Source organism: Etheostoma spectabile, chromosome 2 (genome assembly GCF_008692095.1).
Source record: "Etheostoma spectabile isolate EspeVRDwgs_2016 chromosome 2, UIUC_Espe_1.0, whole genome shotgun sequence".
Classification (NCBI taxonomy): Eukaryota; Metazoa; Chordata; class Actinopteri; order Perciformes; family Percidae; genus Etheostoma; species Etheostoma spectabile.
The window spans coordinates 27,375,369-27,395,399 of record NC_045734.1 but is presented as its reverse complement, the minus strand read 5'-3'; the positions used below and the strand labels follow the sequence as shown (position 1 = coordinate 27,395,399).

Genomic DNA, 20,031 nt, shown 5'->3' with positions numbered 1-20,031 from the left:
ACTTCATTGTGTCGTCCCCCCCCCACCCCCCCCACACACACACACACACACACTTTGGTACCAACGTTTCCTCGCCATGGCAGATTTAAAATGTCTTCCAGTTCCAGTGTTAAACGGAAATGGTCTCGCAATATTATCGTGATGATATCTGGGACAATATATTGTCCAGCAAAATTTGTTATTGTGACAGAAAGCATGCTGAATGAACAGAAGGACGGACTAGACTATACTCTGGTACAGCAGTAGGAGGAGATGGGGGGGCATAGAGTCCTCTGAGTGTACCGAGTAGAGTGGCTACTTTTGAAAATGTCCTTTGTGCGCTGGTGGAGAGGGAGTCTGTTGCCTAGTGAGAGTCCACAAGGCTGTCGACCATCCCAACTGTAGCAGAAGACTTTTCTATTCTATTCTATATATTTGTATTATTATTATTAGGAAAGCTCACTATGCAGACGTTTACCAAACCAGTATCTCACACGGCTGCTATTCGTTTAAACATGAAGTCAACATGCAGAGACCTGGGCCTGGGTGCAATGTGTCACTGAACACACAGGAGTGTGTGAGACTGACAGCTTCTTAAAAACGTGTTAGCCAAGTTTCATTTTCAATCCTGAGAAACAAATTTGTCTCCAAACTGTAAGGAGCTCAGATGAATGGATGAGACAGGAGAAGGACGGGAGCTAAAGTGTGTAGAAAGGGGAGGAGGAGGTGGGAAGGCAGCAGCAGCAGGGCAGGTACAACAGGCTGAATAAAACCTGTAATTATTATCCTCCAGAGTTTACTTAGCCTCCCTCTCTCTCTCTCTCTCTCTGCCACAGTGCACTGTTTGTATAGACTGATAAGCTGAGCGAGAGAGAGAGAGAGAGAGAGAGAGAGAGCGAGAGAGAGAGAGAGGGAGGGAGGGAAAACAGTGCAGCTATAAGAAAGAAAACACACGAGGGTGAGAAAGCTTTCTACTGAGAAGAAACGTCAGTCAGACACAGAAAGAAGAGAAAGAAAAGCAAAGGGAAGGTAAAGAGCGAGAGACAGCAGGAGGAAGACGTCATGTCTCTGAATGGGAAGGTGGCTCTGGTGACCGGGGGGGCTCAGGGCATTGGCAGAGCGGTGGTCCACTCCCTGCTGCAGAGCGCCGCCAAGGTGAGTCCAGGTCCAGCCGCCCCACCTGGGGCCTGCTGTCCAGCTGTTACCTGTCTGCTGAGGACTCCACTACTCAACACAGCTAACCACTAACCAGCTGTTTATGGACATTTATGTGAAACATGTTGTCTTTTCTGCACACTCTTTATACTCATCCTTCATTCTCACTGCACTGCTGTATGGCCTTTTTTTTTTTTTTTAAAGGTTTTTAGGTCAATATGTTGAAACAGGGCCAGTGTAAACGTGTCTTGCATGAAGAATATTATAAATGTTTTAATGTTTTGTGATGGGACATAGTTGGCATTGTTTGGTAAACTTGCAGTTATACAGTGAAGGAGACTTGCATTCTGAAGACAGGAAAGGACGAGCAAAAAGGCTTTTGAAAGAGCTCAAGTAGTTTCTGAGAACTTCCTTCACACCCTGTGACACTGGGCTATTTGCGGCAGAGTGAACATGTCATTAGTCTGGTTTTTGAGTTCCTTATGTGAGCAGTGTGCTACTGGCTGAGCTGTGAGCTGAGCCGCTACTACACACTACTGCACACTACTACACACTACTGCAGTACACTGTAACCAAAGCAGTATTTCCTTCGATCCTTATAGTACCATGTTCTGCACAAAATGATTCTCCACCTCTGCTGTGTATGTGTGCATGGGTGTGCATGTGCGTGTTTCTGTGTGTATGTGTGTGTGTCTGCGTGTGTGTGTGTGTGTGTGTGAGAGAGACCTTAAAGAGTCCACCTGACAAACAGAGTTTGGTCCCTCAGGTGGCCGTGGTCGACCTGAACAAGACGTGTGGTGAAGAGAGCAAGGCCCAGCTGGACGCCGAGTTTGGAGAGGGCAACTGCAACTTTATCCCATGTGACGTGTCCAACGGAGACGCGCTGAGAGGTAATACTGTCTGTACGACTGCCCACGAAGCCTTCACAACACACAGTCATTGTTGAGTCACATCACATGGAAAAGTCAAACACATTGCGGCTGTTGTGCAACGGAAAGCAACCTAATATGAATCCAGACCGCAGAATACAGTATATATACAGTACATGTACTTTGCCAACTCATTTACACCTACTCATGCTGAATGAGGAAGTGACTTCAACAGAATCCTTGTTGGGGGAGAGTTGTTGTTGCCACTCAGGTGGATTTCAGCGACTGGCTGCACTTGTGGTCCAGCTGAGCCTCAACCAGTCGAGTCTTGCCTTGGAGTCACATGGTCATTTATTTTTAATGTAGTCGGTTTCAGTTTGACACACTTACCTTCTTCTCTCCTGCAGATGTGTCAGTGCTGTGTGTGTGGGCGTGTGCGTGTGTATCTGTGTTTGGGTGAGAAAGACATGAAGCGAATACAGTGTGTGATTGAATTTGTGTCTGAGTGAGAGAGGAACAGGGTTTCATTGTCTGACATTGAAAAAGTAAATCCCTGCAGGCTAACGGCTGTGGAATGCTGTTTGCTGTTGCTCCTGACTGTGTGATAGTACTGATGTGGACACACAGTGTGTGTGTGTGTGTGTGTGTGTGTGTGTGTGTGTGTGTTTCTAAGTGTAGAAAGCCGTTTTAGCAGGTTTTACCACCTCAGGTGTCTTCTTTCAGCTGTTTATTTAACCCACTTATGGCCTACCTCTTTGAAACCACTGACCAGGGTTGGGCCCTGGTTATCTGATCAGGGTTCAACCCTCTTTTTGGAAATCTAAACCAAGCCAGTCAACATGTCTCATGAGAATTCAGATACAACGTATGCGTAACAATTACCTTGAGTTCTAACATCACATACTCAAGTCCAACTGTACACCAGCAGAACTCATGTTTTTTAGCTACTTGAATCAGTCATGGTACAGTTGGGAGAGGGAAATACAGCTTACTCCATGATGCTTTCAAAGTGATTATTTTCTAAAGCACAAATATATTACCATCACACACTTCTCAGATGATTTGTGTTGACTGATTTCTCTTCTGCATAGCCGAAATCCCGCCCCGACTTTAATTCTGAAAAAAATATGAACGGGAGTGAACGGGGAAAGGCAAATTGTTTTTTTATCCCGTTTCAAATTAACCATGGATTACAAATATGATGTTCCTCAATTTAAAAGATAATTTTCAACTGAAGAAAGGCTTAGTTAGCTGTAGGTTTGTAGTATGAGCACTTAAATTAGTGTGAAAGCGCTCACTACATCTCTCAGTGGACTACATCTCTCTGTGAACTACATCTCTCAGTGCACTACATCTCTCAGTGGACTACATGTCTTAGTGAACTACATCTCTCAGTGGACTACATCTGTCAGTGGACTACATCTGTCAGTGAACTACATCTCTCAGTGGACTGCATCTCTCAATGGACTACATCTCTCAGTGGACTACATCTCTCAGTGGACTACATCTCTCGGTGGACTGAAGTACCATCCCCGGCTTCAGACCAACTGACAGCAGAGGACTTGAAGGCAGCTTGGACAGGGCCAACCAACTTAATCTGTTCTTTAACAGATTTGATGCTAGGGCTCCTGCCCATCCCCCCACTAACTCACCTCCAATCCTACTACTCCACTCTCCCCTCCACAATGTCCCTCGCCCTCCTCCTGGGAGATCCCTACTACCCCCTCCTCTGGCTCTCAGGTTAACTCCTCCGCACCTCCCCCTAACCCACCTGTGACCTCTGTGTGCCTCGCTGCGGACCAGTTAAGAAGACAGCTGACCAGACTCCACTCTAATAAGCCTGCTGGCCCTGATGGTGTCCGTCCTGGGGTGCTCAAAGCCTGTGCCCCCCAGCTATGTGGAGTCCTTCTCCATCTCTTCAACCTGAGCTTGAGTCTCCAAAGGGTCCCAGTGCTGTGGAACACATCTTGCCTTGTTCTTGTTCCAAAGACGCCACGTCCCAGTGACGCCAAGGACTACCGACCCGTGGCACTCACCTCCCACATTATGTAGACCTTGGAAAGACTGGTTCTGGAAAAGCTGCGGCCCATGGTCAGACCTCTCTTGGACCCCCTCCAGTTTGCCTACCAGCCCCGACTGGGAGTTGAGGACACCATCATCTTCCTGCTCAACCGCATCTACGCCCACCAGGACAAGCCGGCGAGCACGGTGAGGGTCATGTTCTTTGACTTCTCCAGTGCTTTCAACACCATCCGGCTGGCCCTGCTGGGTGAGAAGCTGACAGCGATGCATCCCCCACTCATGTCCTGGATTGTTGACTACCTGACTGGCAGACCACATTGTGTCAAACAGCATGGTCAGCAACACCGGGGCCCCGCAGGAGACCGTCCTCTCTCCCTTCCTCTTCACCATCTACACCACAGACTTCAACTACCACACAGAGTCCTGCCATCTCCAGAAGTTTTATGATGACTCTGCTGTGGTTGGATGTATAAGTGAGGGGGACGAGGCTGAGGACAGAGCTGTGATGGGGGACTTTGTCACATGGTGTGAGCAGAACCATCTACAGCTCAACGTGACAAAGACTAAGGAGCTGGTCGTGGATCTAAGGAGAGCCAAGGCACCAGTGAGCCCTGTTTCCATCCAGGGGGTCAGTGTGGACATTGTGGACTACAAATACCTGAGAGTGCACTTTGACAATAAACTGGACTAGGCCAAGAACACTCAAGCCCTCTAGAGGAACGGCCAAAGCCGTCTCTATTTTCTAAGGAGGCTGAGGTCCTTCAACATCTGCAGGACGATGCTGAGGAGGTTTAATGAGTTTGTGAGGGCCAGTGCTATCCGGTTTGCAGTTGCATGCTGGGGCAGCAGTTTGAGGGTAGGGGACACCAACAGACTCAACATACTGATCCGCAAGGCTAGTGATGTTGTATTCCTGCCTGTGGCCATCAAACTTTATCACTCCTCCCTCTAAGCTTCTGACACACACACATTTAGTGAGTTTGATACTGGACAATATTATCTGTGACTTTGAAAGTGGACAATATCTGTTTTGTGCAATGACAACGGAGAGGTGCCAGTTCCCCTCCTGGGCACTGCCAAGGTGCTCTTGAGCAAGGCACCGGACCCCCAACTGCTCCGGGCGCCTTTCCATGGGCAGCCCCCCCATTCTGACATCTCTCCATTAGTGCATGTATAGGTACTGAGGTACTGTACTGGCCTGATGTGTCCAGCCACAGATCGGGCATGAATTATAACATTGTGCATCGGCAATTTGGTCCACTAAAAGTTCTGAGTTGTAAGTGTAAGAAACAACATGCAAAGGATCCTTACAGAGACAGACCTTTTTAAAACCTCTTTACGACCTTTTTGTTTAACCAGAAAAAGAGGTTTCTAGCGCTAAACCCACCAGACTTATACTTACACAGTTTCACATGTAAATCAGTAAATTATTTGTTTATTTAAAACAAAACTAGCGTTATGGTTGTTGGAAATGTGGGAAGACAACCCAAAATGGCTTTTCATAGTTTTATTTTGTTTTTGTCCACTTTGAAGGAAGTGTATTTTACAAGGCTAACATGTTTATTTACATGGAGTCTGTGCTGTGACCCCGGTATTACTGTGATTACTGAGAGAAGTCCCTGGTGAGGAGAAAGAAGACTAAATGTATTCATCGCACGAAGGGAAAGTTTCACTTTAATTTTTTTAATTCAGTTAAGACATACATTACACATATCGCCCAGCACTTGGATACATGCACTAATGGAGAGATGTCAAGGTGAGGGGGCTGCCCCTTGCCCAAGGGGGTTGAACCAGCAACCCTCCGGTTCCCAAACCAAGTCCTAACAGACTGAGCTACTGCTACTTTTTATTTATAAAGGGCTTTTCATAGCACTCTTTACACTAAAACCAGTACATTACGCAGATTAAAAACTAGCAAAGCAATTAAACCAACACATAAAAACAAGGATATTAAAAGTGAAACAATGAAACCAGCAACTATCAGTAGATAATATGTAAGTCTACTGTAGGTGGAAGGCTAATCTGAAGAGGTGAGTTTTGATGAGTGATTTCAATGTGTCCAGGTTATGAGTAGGGAGTTCCAGAGGGGGCTGCAATGGTGAAAGCTCTGTCACCCCAGGCACGGTGCTTGGTCCTGAGTCGGATGTTTCGGGGGGGATTGTGGCGGTGGAGCAGATCTGTGAGGCAGGTAGAGCCTTGGTATGGAGGGCTTTGTGGGTAAGGAGGAGGACTTTAAACTGAATGTGCTGGAGAACAGGGAGCCAGCTTTAGATGTATTAAAGTTTATTTAAGGCTTTTGCAGATAAATCGTAGAGGATGCTGTTGAAGTAGTCGATTCTTGATGAAAGGAATGCGTGGATCAGAGATCCTGCAGAGTGATGGCCAGAGTTTTTGATGCGGAACAAGGCCGTTCTCGTGATTTGGTTGATGTGATGTAGTCATGTTGCTGTCCAAAATGACTACCAAAGATGTACGGGGACGGAGACAGGGTGGAGTTGTTGACAGAGGGTATAAAGTTGTGGTTGGGTCTTTGTGATGGATTTGGGCCAGTGATAATCATGTCAGATTTCTTAGGGCTCTCGCACCAACAACCGTCACCCTATTGAAACGGAGGGAATTATTATTACGTGCAATTAATCGCCTTTTTGAGGGCCTAAACATACTCAAAAAGTCACCAAAGAGTGCTCACACATCAGGCTTGGTAAAAGATTTTATATTTTAATGGTTTCATGTTGTAGAATCTTGTGTTAACAACATTGCATTCAGCAGAGGGTTCCTTTTTCATTAGGGACAGCTTGCTCTGCCCCCTACTTAGACCACATTGGTTATCCCAATGCTTGGAGAGGTGCGAGGGCCCATCCAAAGCAGCTTGCAACTTTAATTGTAATTGAGTTAGTTTGCATCCAGGTTTAATGAATGGATGGTGAGGCAGTTGGTCTGAAGGTAACCGTGGTGATGAATTTGGTGTAAATGTAGATCTGGACCTCATTGGCCTAGTGGAAGAAGTGGAGATCTTGTTTTTGTTTATTTACGAGCGGCAGGATGTCGAGTATCAATAGGAGAGAACCAAGCACCAAAATGTGGGGGACGCCTTGTTACAGAAGAGCAGTGAAGGAGGTGCAGTTATTGATAAACTCTTGTCTGTTGGGGAGGTAAGATCGAAACCAAGACAGTGTGGTGCCAAGCCATGAAAGCCATGCTTTTCAGCTCTTGTACAATTCTGTGTCAATGTTTTCCGTCATTAACTGAAGCTTTTTGTTTCTGTGGAATAGATGCATTCCAGAGCACGGTAGACCAGTTTGGTCGTCTGGACATTGTAATCAACAACGCTGGCATCAACAATGAAAAGAACTGGGAGAAGACCATACAAGTCAACCTGGTAAGATGAAATGATGAAGACTTTCAAGCCAAGTCAGTTTTTTATCATGAACAGACACAACACCTTTAAACAACAACAAGACACATTTTAACTATTTTTTTATGTCCAAATGAAGAAAAATGGCACAGGGACACAAATATTACAGACTCAGAACCATATATACGAAAACTCATGAACCACTGGCCTGCAGCAGGTCTTCACAATTTAATAAGCACAATACTCAGGTCTTAAGGGTATAAGTAGCAACGTCTGCACCATATGTGGCAGCTGCCAATAATAGCAGATATGGCACATTACTTTGTAAGCTGTTTAGCCTCTTTTTGGTTTTCCCAAGTTGTGGCAGCCCTCTTACTACCAACCTGTGTTACCACAGCCAGATCAGGTTCTAGCAGCCAAATGCGCCGGGAGTGATCCAAATGATCTTATAGCTTCCTTGGCTCACCTGTTGCACATTTGGGCATGGGTTGTGATTAGAAAAAAAGGCATAGGTGGGTGCAATAGGCTGTGGAAATCATGGTTTATAACAGTCACCACTTTCACCCTTTTACAAGCTCTCCTCGCCAGTACAGTTTGGGAATCCTGTAGGGAGTTTCCTCTGAGGAAAGTCTGGGACTTGGGACGGATTACACATCATGTTGCTCATCCCAGCCACAGCTAAGCTACTTATAGTCTTTTATTATTAAAAATGTAGATCTCCATGCCAGTTGGAAAGAAGCCAACGCCTGCAGCCGTTAGCTCGTGACCCACGGGTAGAAAGGAGACTGTCAGGAATGGTCAGTCCTTATGTTAAATGTTAAACCACCACAAATAAATCGAGCCACAACAGAATGCAATTCACTGGAAAGGACCAAATCATCAACCAGATACGTTTGAACAATTTAATAAGTCACGCTATGTATACAAGACACAAAGTTGCTTGTAGTCATCAGTTGAAATGATGTGGGGAGGATTTCGTATGGAATCCACCATCCACCAAAACCTCCAGTTCCTTATAACTCGAAAGAATGGAGCTGAGATTGTTGTCATCAGAACGAATGTAGCGGTGGAGACCACGGTTGTGTTAATTGTTCTGGGATACCATTTCAAAGGCAGAGGATGATATGAAAGGATGTAGCGGTTGTAATGTTCAGGGAGGTCTTTGAAGGCCAGACGTGACTACAGTAGTGTCAGGAGTAATGATCCGGAGAAATGCCAGACAAGGAGACTACATGGCGGAAGTGCTTGTAGAAGCAGAATCGAGTAGCCACTTGTGCAGACTAAGAAATGAAGAGATCTGTTGATGTTGCGCTCTGGAATGTCCAAATGATTGGACTTCATCCACGCTGGTGGAATCGATTTGCTTATCTTGCTTTGTGTAGAAAATATTGTAAGCGTGACATGTGGGTCAAAAATAGGGGTGGATGCGGTGAATTCGAAGCATCTGAGAAAACTGGAAAAGTCACAAGAACATGGCTTCTGAGATTTGAGCCACATGAGGAGTTGTGTATCTACAGCGGATGACGTGTATGCTGACTGTGGTAAGAGGAAGACGTGGATTTGAAGCTGTCTTTTGGCGTAGACGTCCTCTGAAAAGTTTAGAGAACAAGTCTACACAAGATCAACTAATGGGGACAATATCAAACTATGGATCATTAAGTCGTATAGGTCGTGAAAGTAGCCGATGGGAGAGACAAGAGGGTTGAGGGTGATGGGCTGTTAGTAGCTCTGTGAGTCAAAGATCAGGGTCTTAGGGGACAATTTACCAAGTGAATATCAGTGATAAATATAGAGGAACTGCTGGTAGGTGAGGGTCTGCAAGAGGGGACAAGCTTCTAAACTTGTGAACTTGAGGGGCCATTCTGATGCAAACCTTCTTCAATGTAGACACCCCCAAAACCAGGGGCTTTGGGAGTCCAGCAGGATGCCTGGTGATATTTGTTCTTTTTGATGATATTTTTAGTTTTTTCTGATGCTTTTCTTTTTGCTGTCTTCAAACCGGAAAATGGGATTAACGGTCAAGACGAGGAAGAAAGCTTGTGTTTACAGAGCGCATTGGGGAAATGTAAGGTCCTTGTTTCAATAGTTAACTAAAATAGCGTGTAGTTGGTGATGTCTGATGTGAACTTTGAATCCACCTTTAGTAACACCGTGGGACAGCTTGTTCTGCTGATAATGTCTAATGCTTAATATGCTGAGGTGGGTAGTAATGAGTTACATTTACTCCGTTACATTTACTTGAGTAAGTTTTTGAAAAAATTGTACTTCTAGGAGTAGTTTTAAATCACTATACTTTTACTTTTACTTGAGTAGATTAGTGAAGAAGAAACTGTACTCTTACTCCGCTACATTAGGCTACAAGGAGCTCGTTACTTTTCTTTTTACCTCTTTGGTATTCTACGCGTCACTGTTTTTACCCCCACGTACGTCTCATTTTAATGTTTTTATTTTGAAAGAGAGAGAGAGAGTCTTCCTGTAAAGGCTTTCCCACGTGACTGTGTTCCACCAATCAAACGTCGTTGTGCAGACACGTGACCATACTCTATCTCAGCGGAGGGACAGGTTAGCTTTACGGTCGTAGCAAATCAAAGATGTCAGAATCAACCGTTGACCAGGAGGAACTGTCGGTCTGATTGATGCTTGTGTTAAGAAATAAATCAGACGTTAGTTTTTTCATCAAGTACTTTTTTACTCTTACTCAAGTAATTATTTGGTTGACTACTTTTACTTTTACTTGAGTTATATTATTCTAAAGTAACAGTACTTTTACTTGAGTACAATTTTTGGCTACTCTACCCACTACTGCTGATGTATAACGGGGGACAGCAGCTCCAGCAGGGGCCCTAACTTCCCTCACCCAAGCCACGTCAACCAGCTCCGACTGGGGGATCCCGCGGCGTTCCCAGGCCAGGTTGGAGATATAGTCCCTCCACCTAGTCCTGGGTCTGCCCAGAGGCCTCTTCCCAGCTGGACATCCTGACTGAGCTTCTCACCCTATCCCTAAGGGAGATGCCAGCCTCCCTCCTGAGGAAACCCATTTTTCCATCCATAGTTCCCTAATCATGACATTTTCCATAATTCTCTTTTATTCCATTATGACACAGCAAGTAGTAGTAGTCACTCACAAAACAGCATGTGCTGTATCGGTTAGGTTTTCACATACGTTACAGAGAACTCACACAATTAAAAATATAGTTGCTTATCAGTAGTTTCACTTTCACGCTGCAGTTTTACTTCCTTGCCAGATTTCCACTGTGACCATGTTGGCTCTTTTTCTTTCCAGACCTCTGTGATTAACGGGACCTACTTAGCACTGGAACACATGAGTAAAGAGCACGGGAAGGAAGGAGGCACCATTATCAATGTATCCTCTATGGCAGGTAACACACACACACACACAGACACAGTTTATAATGAAGGTGTGATCAATGCCTTTTAAACTGACATTCACACTGAAGAACTGCATAGAGACACCTATAAATAAGGCAAACCAACAAACTAAGAGATGACATTTATCAAAATATAAAATTCAATCACAAAACCTTTTTGGATTGTTTTCTGCATCTGAAGCATGGCAGTGTTGCAGGAGGACAGGTTTCAACGAATTCTACCCAGTAACAGTGTGACAACAGTAAAGGCTCTGCATTTACTCTGCTAAATGACGGTGGATATAACCAATGTAGGGCTATTTTATTTTTAGAATATAATTTATATCATTAGTTAGTTAAATGTGTGTCCATCTCCATGGACAAGGTGTCTTGGGAGTGGAATCCACAGAAGGAGATTTTAGTGTACATGGCTCCGTGTAGGTGACAAATGAATGATTTAGTATGTGCAGGCTACACAGAATATTTAAAACAGCATTAACTAAATACACATACAAAGTCAGTGATATGATTTAAAAAACATCATTATATTTCCATTCTTTTGTGCAAGTGAATATTCAGAAAAACAATGTCGAAGGAATTGGCTGAAATGGGAACTCCACCTTCATCACTGCACACTTATAACAATAGAACATGGACTCGTAATGGACAGTATCCCAATCGATGCAGCGGGACCAGACATCTTCTTTGTAGTCCACATATTCCTGCCTGTCACCTGCATTACCCACAATGCATCTTGACCACCAATAGTTTGTCTTGAGATTGAGGTGTGTTTTGCAGTTAGCAGCTATTGCTATCTGTTAGCTCACTGCTAACTCACAGCTCCTAATACTTGCTCATACTTCTTCCTATTTGCTGAGGAACTCATAAAATCTACTTTGGTGTGTATAATCAGTTCCCTTAAACATACTCAAGAAGAAAATATTGATAAATATAATATTTTTAAAAGATATTTCATGATACAATTCAAATTTGGCACCAGACCATGTGATATCATCATGGTGTTAGTTTGGGTTTCAGAAAGAGAACTTCACTTCACTGGAAGGAAAGCAAAGAGCTCTCACACACACTCACTCACTCACTCTCTCACACACACACACACACACGCACACATGCACACGCACTCACACACACTCACTCACTCACTCTCTCACACACACACACACACACACACACGCACACGCACTCACTCACTCTCACACACACACACACACACACACACCCATGCACGCACACACACACACACGCTCTCTCACACATACACACTCACAGTCACTCCCACACAAACACAGTCAAGCTCCACCCCCCCTCTGTCTTTCTCTCTCTTTCCCCTCTCTCACTCTCTCTCTCTATCCCCCCTCTCTCTCACCCTCTCTCTCTCTCTGTCTTTCTTTCTCCCCCTTTCTCGGTCTCGGTCTCTGTCTTCCTCTCTCTCTCCCCCTTTCTGTCTTTCTCTCTCCCTCTCTCTCTCTATCTCTCTCTCTCCTCGCTCTATTTCTGTCTCGGTCTTTGTCTTTCTCTCTCCCCCTCTCAATTTCAGCCTCTCTCTCTCATTATCGGTCTCTGTCTTTCTCTCTCCCCCTCTCTCTCTCCCCCTCTCAATTTCAGCCTCTCTCTCTCATTATCGGTCTCTGTCTTTCTCTCTCCCTCTCTCTCTTTCTCTGTCTCGGTCTCTGTCTTTTTCTCCCCCCCTCTCTCTCTCCCTCTCTCACTGTCCCCCTCTCTCTCTCACCCTCTCTCTCTCTGTCTCAGTCTTTCTCTCTCTACCTCTCTATTTCTCTTAATAACTTTATTGGCATGACAAGACATTGCCTATATTGCCAAAGCAGACAACATATGAACAAAAGGAAATGAACGATACGTGGTACAACATCAACTATAATATGAACACCAAAGTGATGAAGACATGTACAGAAAGCTGCTGCAGAGCTGCGTGGGTTTAGGTGTTAGGAGGGCTGCATAATTAGCAGTTTGTCTCAAAGTGTCTCAAATTCTTTACACTGAATTTTAAATTTGGGGACGACTTGCCTAGATTGTTTCTCACAGTAGAGTAGAAAGGGCTGCTCTGTCTTTTCTCAGTCTGTCTTCCAGGGATTCTTTCTTGACAACATGGATCTGTGGAAGCATGAAAACCATAACGGTCTTCCTCTAGTGTGTTATGTGGGAAACACAAGACAAAAAACATGCATAACCATGACAGGTTTTCAGACATGTGCTATAAGTCAAACTACTGGACTGTCCCCTAGAACACTAGCTCTTAAATCCTGTCATGAAGCAAAGACCACAGAGAAGCAGTTATCATTCAGTAGTAGTCATTTCTCTCCTCATCAGAACATGCCATGTTCTTAATTCAAGCAACCAAAAAGCTGTTAGTTCTTCAGTCCTCTGTGGGGGTGATGGCACACTGGAAATGTCTCATGCCTTTTGGTGTGGGAGACCCCCAAAAGTCGCTTTGGCGTCAGCTAAATGAAATATAATGTAATGTAATGTGTGTGTGTGTGTGTGGTTAGACTGCAGACATACAACGCCTCAGTACACTGCTGGGACTCTGTGTGGAGACTGTCCTCCGGTCAGTCCTCCTCTCACCTCTCATATTTATCTTTATAGAGGCAGTACCCTCTAGTGGTCCCCCATCATTAAGTCCACATGAGGAGGTGGGTAGGGGACGGCCATTGTGCCTAACCCTAACCAAACTGATCCGTCACCTGTTCAGGGCTCCTGTGGGTGTATTAGAGATGTCAGAGGTGTGAAACGTTAACGCTCATCTTAATTCCATGTTGTTTGTGGAGAAGGAGAAGCAGGAGATGAGTCCTATATATATATATATATTATATATTTTTACATTATAATATGTAAAATAATAATAAGATAATAATAATTATAGTAATGCATATTGTATAACATTATTTTGTGACCAAATATTTTTAATTTTTATATATATTCCAAACATTTAACAAACATTACACTGGGACATAGGACCGCAAAGACCAAAGAAAAAAATCAAAAGATACACAGAGTAACACAATAGTACATATTTGACTATATTCATACTTCCCTTGCAGTCTAAAAGAAGTCTCCTCTACGTACCCAGCATGCATTGGGCTCATTAGAGGAGCCAGATAGAGGCTATGGCAGTGGCTTTGTGGTAGACAGAAATGTTTAGTCTATGGCAGATGTCTCCAACCTTATCACTGACGTGCATCAGACCGGCACACAGGGGTCCTGGGCCAAGCCCTGACATGAAGCCGTCGTTTGGACCCCCTTTGCATGGACCTGTTTCTTGTTAAAGAAAGGCTTGTTTTGTAGCCATATCTACTATCATTAATTATTTTTAACCTTGAATTAACCTGAGTGTTTGCAATACCTTAATAAATGAAGGTAGGTCTTCTCCCAAGTGGACCGATGAGCCAACACACTGACTGCATTCTGCTCATCCGGATTTACATATCTGATTGGATCAGTGTTTTTTAATAATAAAGCTGTTATTAATAGCCAACTTTTGGATCTGAGGCCTCCTGCACACTGCCTGCGTGGCGTGAGCGGTTTAGCTGCGTGGTGTGTCCGTTTTCATTTCAGCTCCTGTGTTAACGTAGAATACGACAAGATGTTTTAAATGTCAATTTGACACGAATACATGTAATAAATGACATGTTGAAGTCTATTTTAGATATAAATGTAATTTCAAAAAAACAATTGATTTTCAAATATTGCAAAAGGAAATATTGTCATTTTTTACATCAAAATTTCATTTTATCAATGTGTACAGACCGGGCTAGCAGGACACATAAAGGCTGAGTTTTATCCATCAGTTGGAATTATAACCAGCAGCGTTCAGTGATTTACCACACTGATGGTGAATATGATATACTGCATATATGATCTAAAAGTATCATATGAGTCTGACAGTCTGGATTAACCCACTACACAACAACAGCTTTATGGCATTTGTCATGTTTCTCTCCCAAAGTGACTCCAAAAGGGAGCCTAGTGGTTGACGCGATGCCGGTCTGGTCTGTAGCCTGGAGCCAAAGCCCATCTATCAGGATCTAGTTCAGGACGTGGCATCGGAGGTCAGCGTTATGGATGCATCGTTGGTGCAACCACGTACACAGCAACTTTCCCACATAGCGTTATTCATTAAAAACGGCATCGAGTTGAATCCAGTCAACTTTATGCAAACGTGTCCACTTAATGAAATAATTAAAATGCTTTGGTGCACGTAGGGTGAGCTGTGGACGTTTCTTTTCTCTCTGTTAGGTAATCCGATTCCAGAGGAAGTTATCATCCCAGAGATCTGGAAACAGTCACATAGCAATCATTCCTCACTTATCTTGTCATCATTTGATAACAAGATGTGTGTGTGTGTGTGTGTGTGTGTGTGGACTGTGGGAATATGAAGGAATTTACCGTTATGATTTTTCATCGCCTTTTCTTTCTCCGTATTTAGATTTTTGGATTAAATTGTAGAAAGTATATGTTTTGAAAGGGAATTATGAATATGATTTAGACTACAGTTGCCAGGACATAATCTGTTTTTCTCACAGTGTTCTTTTTCATTGTATTTGATTTTAAGTACGTGTCGGGCCGAGCCTTATCTCGCTCCATCTGGACCCAGGGCCCCTCCTGATTGTTCATGCGAGGCGTTGCCCCTGGTAACATGTTTCTTCCTCTTCTTCAGCCTTCCTCATTCTCCTCATCAGCCTGTCTACACCGCCACCAAGCACGGAGTCATCGCTTCACTAGAGCTATGGCTTATGACACACGACACACACAACACACACCACACACCCCACACACACACACACACACACACACCCACACAACATAGAACAAACATATCACACGCACAAACACACACACACACACATAGATACAAATATATACCCACACACACACACAACACCCCACACACACACAGATATAGATACAAACATATACAACACCACACACTAGATACAACATACAACACACACACACCACACACATAATACAAACATATACACACGCCAAACACACACACACACATATATACAAATATATAACACCACACACACACACAAAAACCACACACACACACACACAGATACACCACACACCCACACACCAATACACATAGATACAAACATATACACACGCACAAAAACACACACTCACACCACACAGATACAGACCCACACCACCCACAATACACACACACACACACATTATATACAAACATATACACACACACACCACACAATAGATACAAACATATACACACGCACAAACAACCACACACCATAGATACGAATATATACCCACACCACACACACACACACACACACATATAGATACAACATATACCACACACAACACACATATAGATACAAACATACAACACACACACACACACCTAGATACAAACATATACACCCGCACAACCACACCACACTATACAAATAGATTACACACACACACAACATACATAGATACAAACATATACACACCACACACACACAAACCACACACCACACACAGATACACACACACACACCACACACACAGATACACATAGATACAAACAATACCACGCACACAAACACACACACTCCACACACACACAGATACAGACCACACACACACACACAGATACACACACACACATACACACAATAGATACAAACATATACACACACACACACACACAAACATACACAACACAGATATACACACAGACACACGTACCCACACACACACACACACAAACACACACACACATACACACACACACGATAGATACAACACACACACCACACAGATACAACATATGCACACACACACAAGATACAAACATATACACACACACATAGATAAAATATATCACACACCACAAACACACCATAGATCCAAACATATACCACCCACAACACCCATAGATACAAATATAATACACACACACATACATAGATACAAAAATGCACACACACACAGATTCAACATATACACACACACACAAACACACACACATAGATACAAACATATACACACACACACACACGCACACACATATAGATACAAACATATACACACACACACACATATAGATATAAACATATACACACACACACACACACACACACACACACAGACATATAAACAAACATATACACATGCACAAACACACACACACACAGACACACACACACAGTATGAGGTCATATTCAACATTTGTAGAACGGGATGTCTTCCAGTCAGCTCACAGCTCAGCACTGCCCCCCCCCCCACGTTGTTGCAGGACGCGTCGTCTCTGGGCCAGTACGGCGTTCGGATCAACGTCCTGTGTCCCGCCTTCGTCGACACCCCTCTGCTGCACTCAGTGGAACATGAGGACAACATGGGCAAGTTCGTCAAGTTCAAGGATGATTTCAAACGCAGCATGAGCAAATTTGGAGTTTTACAGTGAGTTAAATCACACACTTATCACCCAGTCAAAATGCTCCTTCTAGCTCAAACCAGTTTAACTCGCTGGTCATTTATAGCGCCATATGCAGTGTTAGTATTTTCTACTACACAATCAGTGTTAAGTCATTTGCAGAGAGAAGCCACTTTGTGACTGGTTCCCGCAAAATTGTGAACTGAAGCAGGAGAATTAAACCTGCAGAGTGGGCGGGGCTTACCCAGTCATGAGCCAAAGTGTTGATGATGGGAATGAAACAAATACTAATTTATTCATATTTGGTTCCTTTGGGAGCAAATGACAACGTCTGGACATAGAGAACCTTGGTTCATTGGATCACACAGCAAAAAAATACAAGCTAGTGGGGCTTAACAACAATTTCTTCTTCTTCTTCTTCTACAGTCAACAAAAGTGAAAATGTGCCACCTTCAATGTGGACGTCCAGTCAGATGATGATAAATGTAGTCCACTGAATAAATACATTGTTTGCTATATGGATTGAGGAACAAAATAACTGAAAATACAGTACATGGACCAGGATGCATTGCGTGTTCACTAAGCTATTTTGGTAGATTTCTATGTCTATGTGTGTGTGTGTGTGTGTGTGTGTGTGTGTGTGTGTGTGCGTGTGTGTGTGCATACTTTCCCATTACTCACACAGACTTGTTCCAACATGGTCAGGCATATTGTTTGGTGAGGAAAGAATGTGTCTGTGTGCTTATTGTTGTGTGTCTGTGTTGACGTGGAAGTGACATAGGCGTCGCCAGACCCTTTCTAATGGGGCACATGCCCCATTATTTATGGCTGTGCCCCAGCAAAAGGAATCATATTTTCATCCCCATCCCCATGTGCACATGCACTATATTCAAAAATAAAACCAAAACAACCAAATAGACATATACACAGACAAACACACAGACACACACACACAACATGCAAATATCACGGCCAGTCCATCATAACAAATTAAATGTCATCATTAAATATTAGGAAGTTATTTATACATCAATGGCACATTTTACATGTGCTTTGTTATGTTGTGCAAGCACATAAGTAGAATATACTCTGTGTAATACCTCAAGTATAAGATCTACACACACGTGAGTTTTGTAAGAACACTGTACATGAATGCTTTTTATTTCACAAGAACATACGTAAGTGGACATGTTTATGTCCTTCAGTGAAAGAAAGTTAAACAAACTGCACATTAATTAACATTTCTGGGAATGCGCTAGTGTTAGCAAGCCGGCTAACATTCAGCTGTAGTCCTAGTTACCTAGCATTTGGCATTTGGCTCTTTCCAATTAACAAGCTAAGTAAACCCTCGGAGCCACACTGTGTCTTTGTTCTGTCTGTGTTCAGATTTATTGTAACTCGGTTATTATGGTTACTGCATTCTTATTTCACTCAATGGCTCAGAATCTACTTTGCAGCCGAATGATACTTTAGATTTGTTTACATTTGGAGTTAAACATGGCACAGACATAAATGCTCTTGTGCTACACATAATAGGACTGACATAATAGCTCTGTTATCGCCTTCAACAGTTCTGATTGTGCAATTTATAGACAAGCAGCAGAAGGGAAGCGTTAATGTAAGTTAGAGGAAATCCAGAGGAAGTTGAGTGTGTGTGTGTGTGTGTCTGTGTGTGTATTTTTAGTCTGTAATCTTATCTAATGACACATTTCTCTCTGCTCATCTCCAGGCCATCACTGATAGCGGAGGGAATGATGAGGATGATTATTGACACCAGTCTGAATGGAGCGGTGATGAAGATCACATGCTCCAAGGGAATCCACTTCCACACCTATGAACCCATGTCCGCTTGAGCCTTGGTATTCTGGACTCCTTGCCGCTGCTGAGGAGAGTACAGGGCCTTAAACTCACCAGAAACGGGACATCAGGCTGCGTTAGATTGGTTCTGGAGGAACAAACTGACCTGAACAATGCCTGATCATGTATATAAGCCTACACGTGTCCAAAACATGAATGCTATCCACATAATAAAAAGCTCTGTCTAATAATACATGACAATCATGATTTCAGAGGTTAAACCAAAGTCTTTTTCATTCAGCTTTCTATGTGTTATAGTTGAGTCATCCACCTCAGACATCACTGATTGTGTAGCATATGTAATTAAACAGTGTTTTCAGCTGTAAAAGTTGTTATTTAACAGATGGTATGTACGATTTGTGTCAAAATAAAAATAAATCAGTGGTATAGTTTAATATGAGAGATATTGGGACTCGTTTATTGAAATTCCACAATCAATGTAAGACTATGTCTACATTAAGATGTTGTAAATGCCATTTTTGCATCCACGCAGTGGTTCCAGCTTGTTTTGCAGAGTACTCTCAACTACATTATTTAGGACAAGGGCAGAGATGCAGTGCAGGTGCATGGGGCCAGGACTGTCTATGAAGGACGCTGAGGTTTGTGACATGCTCAGATATAATCTGTCATATTTACAGCTTTGAAGGGACTGGCATGTCGACCAGTTACATGTACTGGTGGATCAGATTTGGACCCTGTACTGTACCAAGAGCTACGCGTTAGAGGGTGACACAGGAATCAGTTGTTGCTCCCATCCCATCCCGAGCCCGGTGTCCCGATCACGTGACTGCCCCCCCAAATTAATTCTGTCCCACGAGATCCCGAGAGAAAGACTACCGGATCCCGTCCCACTTCCATTTAGATGGACTAAGCAAGTTATCAGACTCGGTTGCCCCCCTGGGAATCATGAAAAGTGTTTCCCCTCTACTACGCGTGGAGATAAAGAATGTATGGACCGGTACCTGTACAATGGATATTGTGTAGTTAGAGAACACA

General features: G+C 43.5%; 1 protein-coding gene and 1 long non-coding RNA gene across 2 annotated transcripts in view; one reads left to right on the top strand and one right to left on the bottom strand.

Moving 5' to 3' along the window:
- Positions 1 to 19,430, top strand: part of LOC116704548 (15-hydroxyprostaglandin dehydrogenase [NAD(+)]-like) — a 26,350-nt gene extending 6,920 nt beyond the window's left edge. The window contains 9 exon segments of the mRNA XM_032540129.1: positions 943 to 1,134; positions 1,901 to 2,024; positions 7,298 to 7,404; positions 10,664 to 10,760; positions 14,750 to 14,753; positions 15,445 to 15,497; positions 15,500 to 15,518; positions 17,040 to 17,204; positions 18,908 to 19,430. Of these exon segments, the coding sequence (XP_032396020.1) occupies positions 1,042 to 1,134; positions 1,901 to 2,024; positions 7,298 to 7,404; positions 10,664 to 10,760; positions 14,750 to 14,753; positions 15,445 to 15,497; positions 15,500 to 15,518; positions 17,040 to 17,204; positions 18,908 to 19,031 (786 nt within the window). The 5' untranslated portion in view covers positions 943 to 1,041 and the 3' untranslated portion in view covers positions 19,032 to 19,430.
- LOC116704557 (uncharacterized) lies at positions 7,149 to 18,467 on the bottom strand. The gene is made up of 3 exons (XR_004335713.1): positions 18,409 to 18,467; positions 7,457 to 7,467; positions 7,149 to 7,159 (listed from the first exon to the last, which is right to left on the bottom strand). It is a non-coding gene; the product is annotated as an uncharacterized LOC116704557 (long non-coding RNA).
- Positions 19,431 to 20,031: the final 601 nt, after the last annotated feature.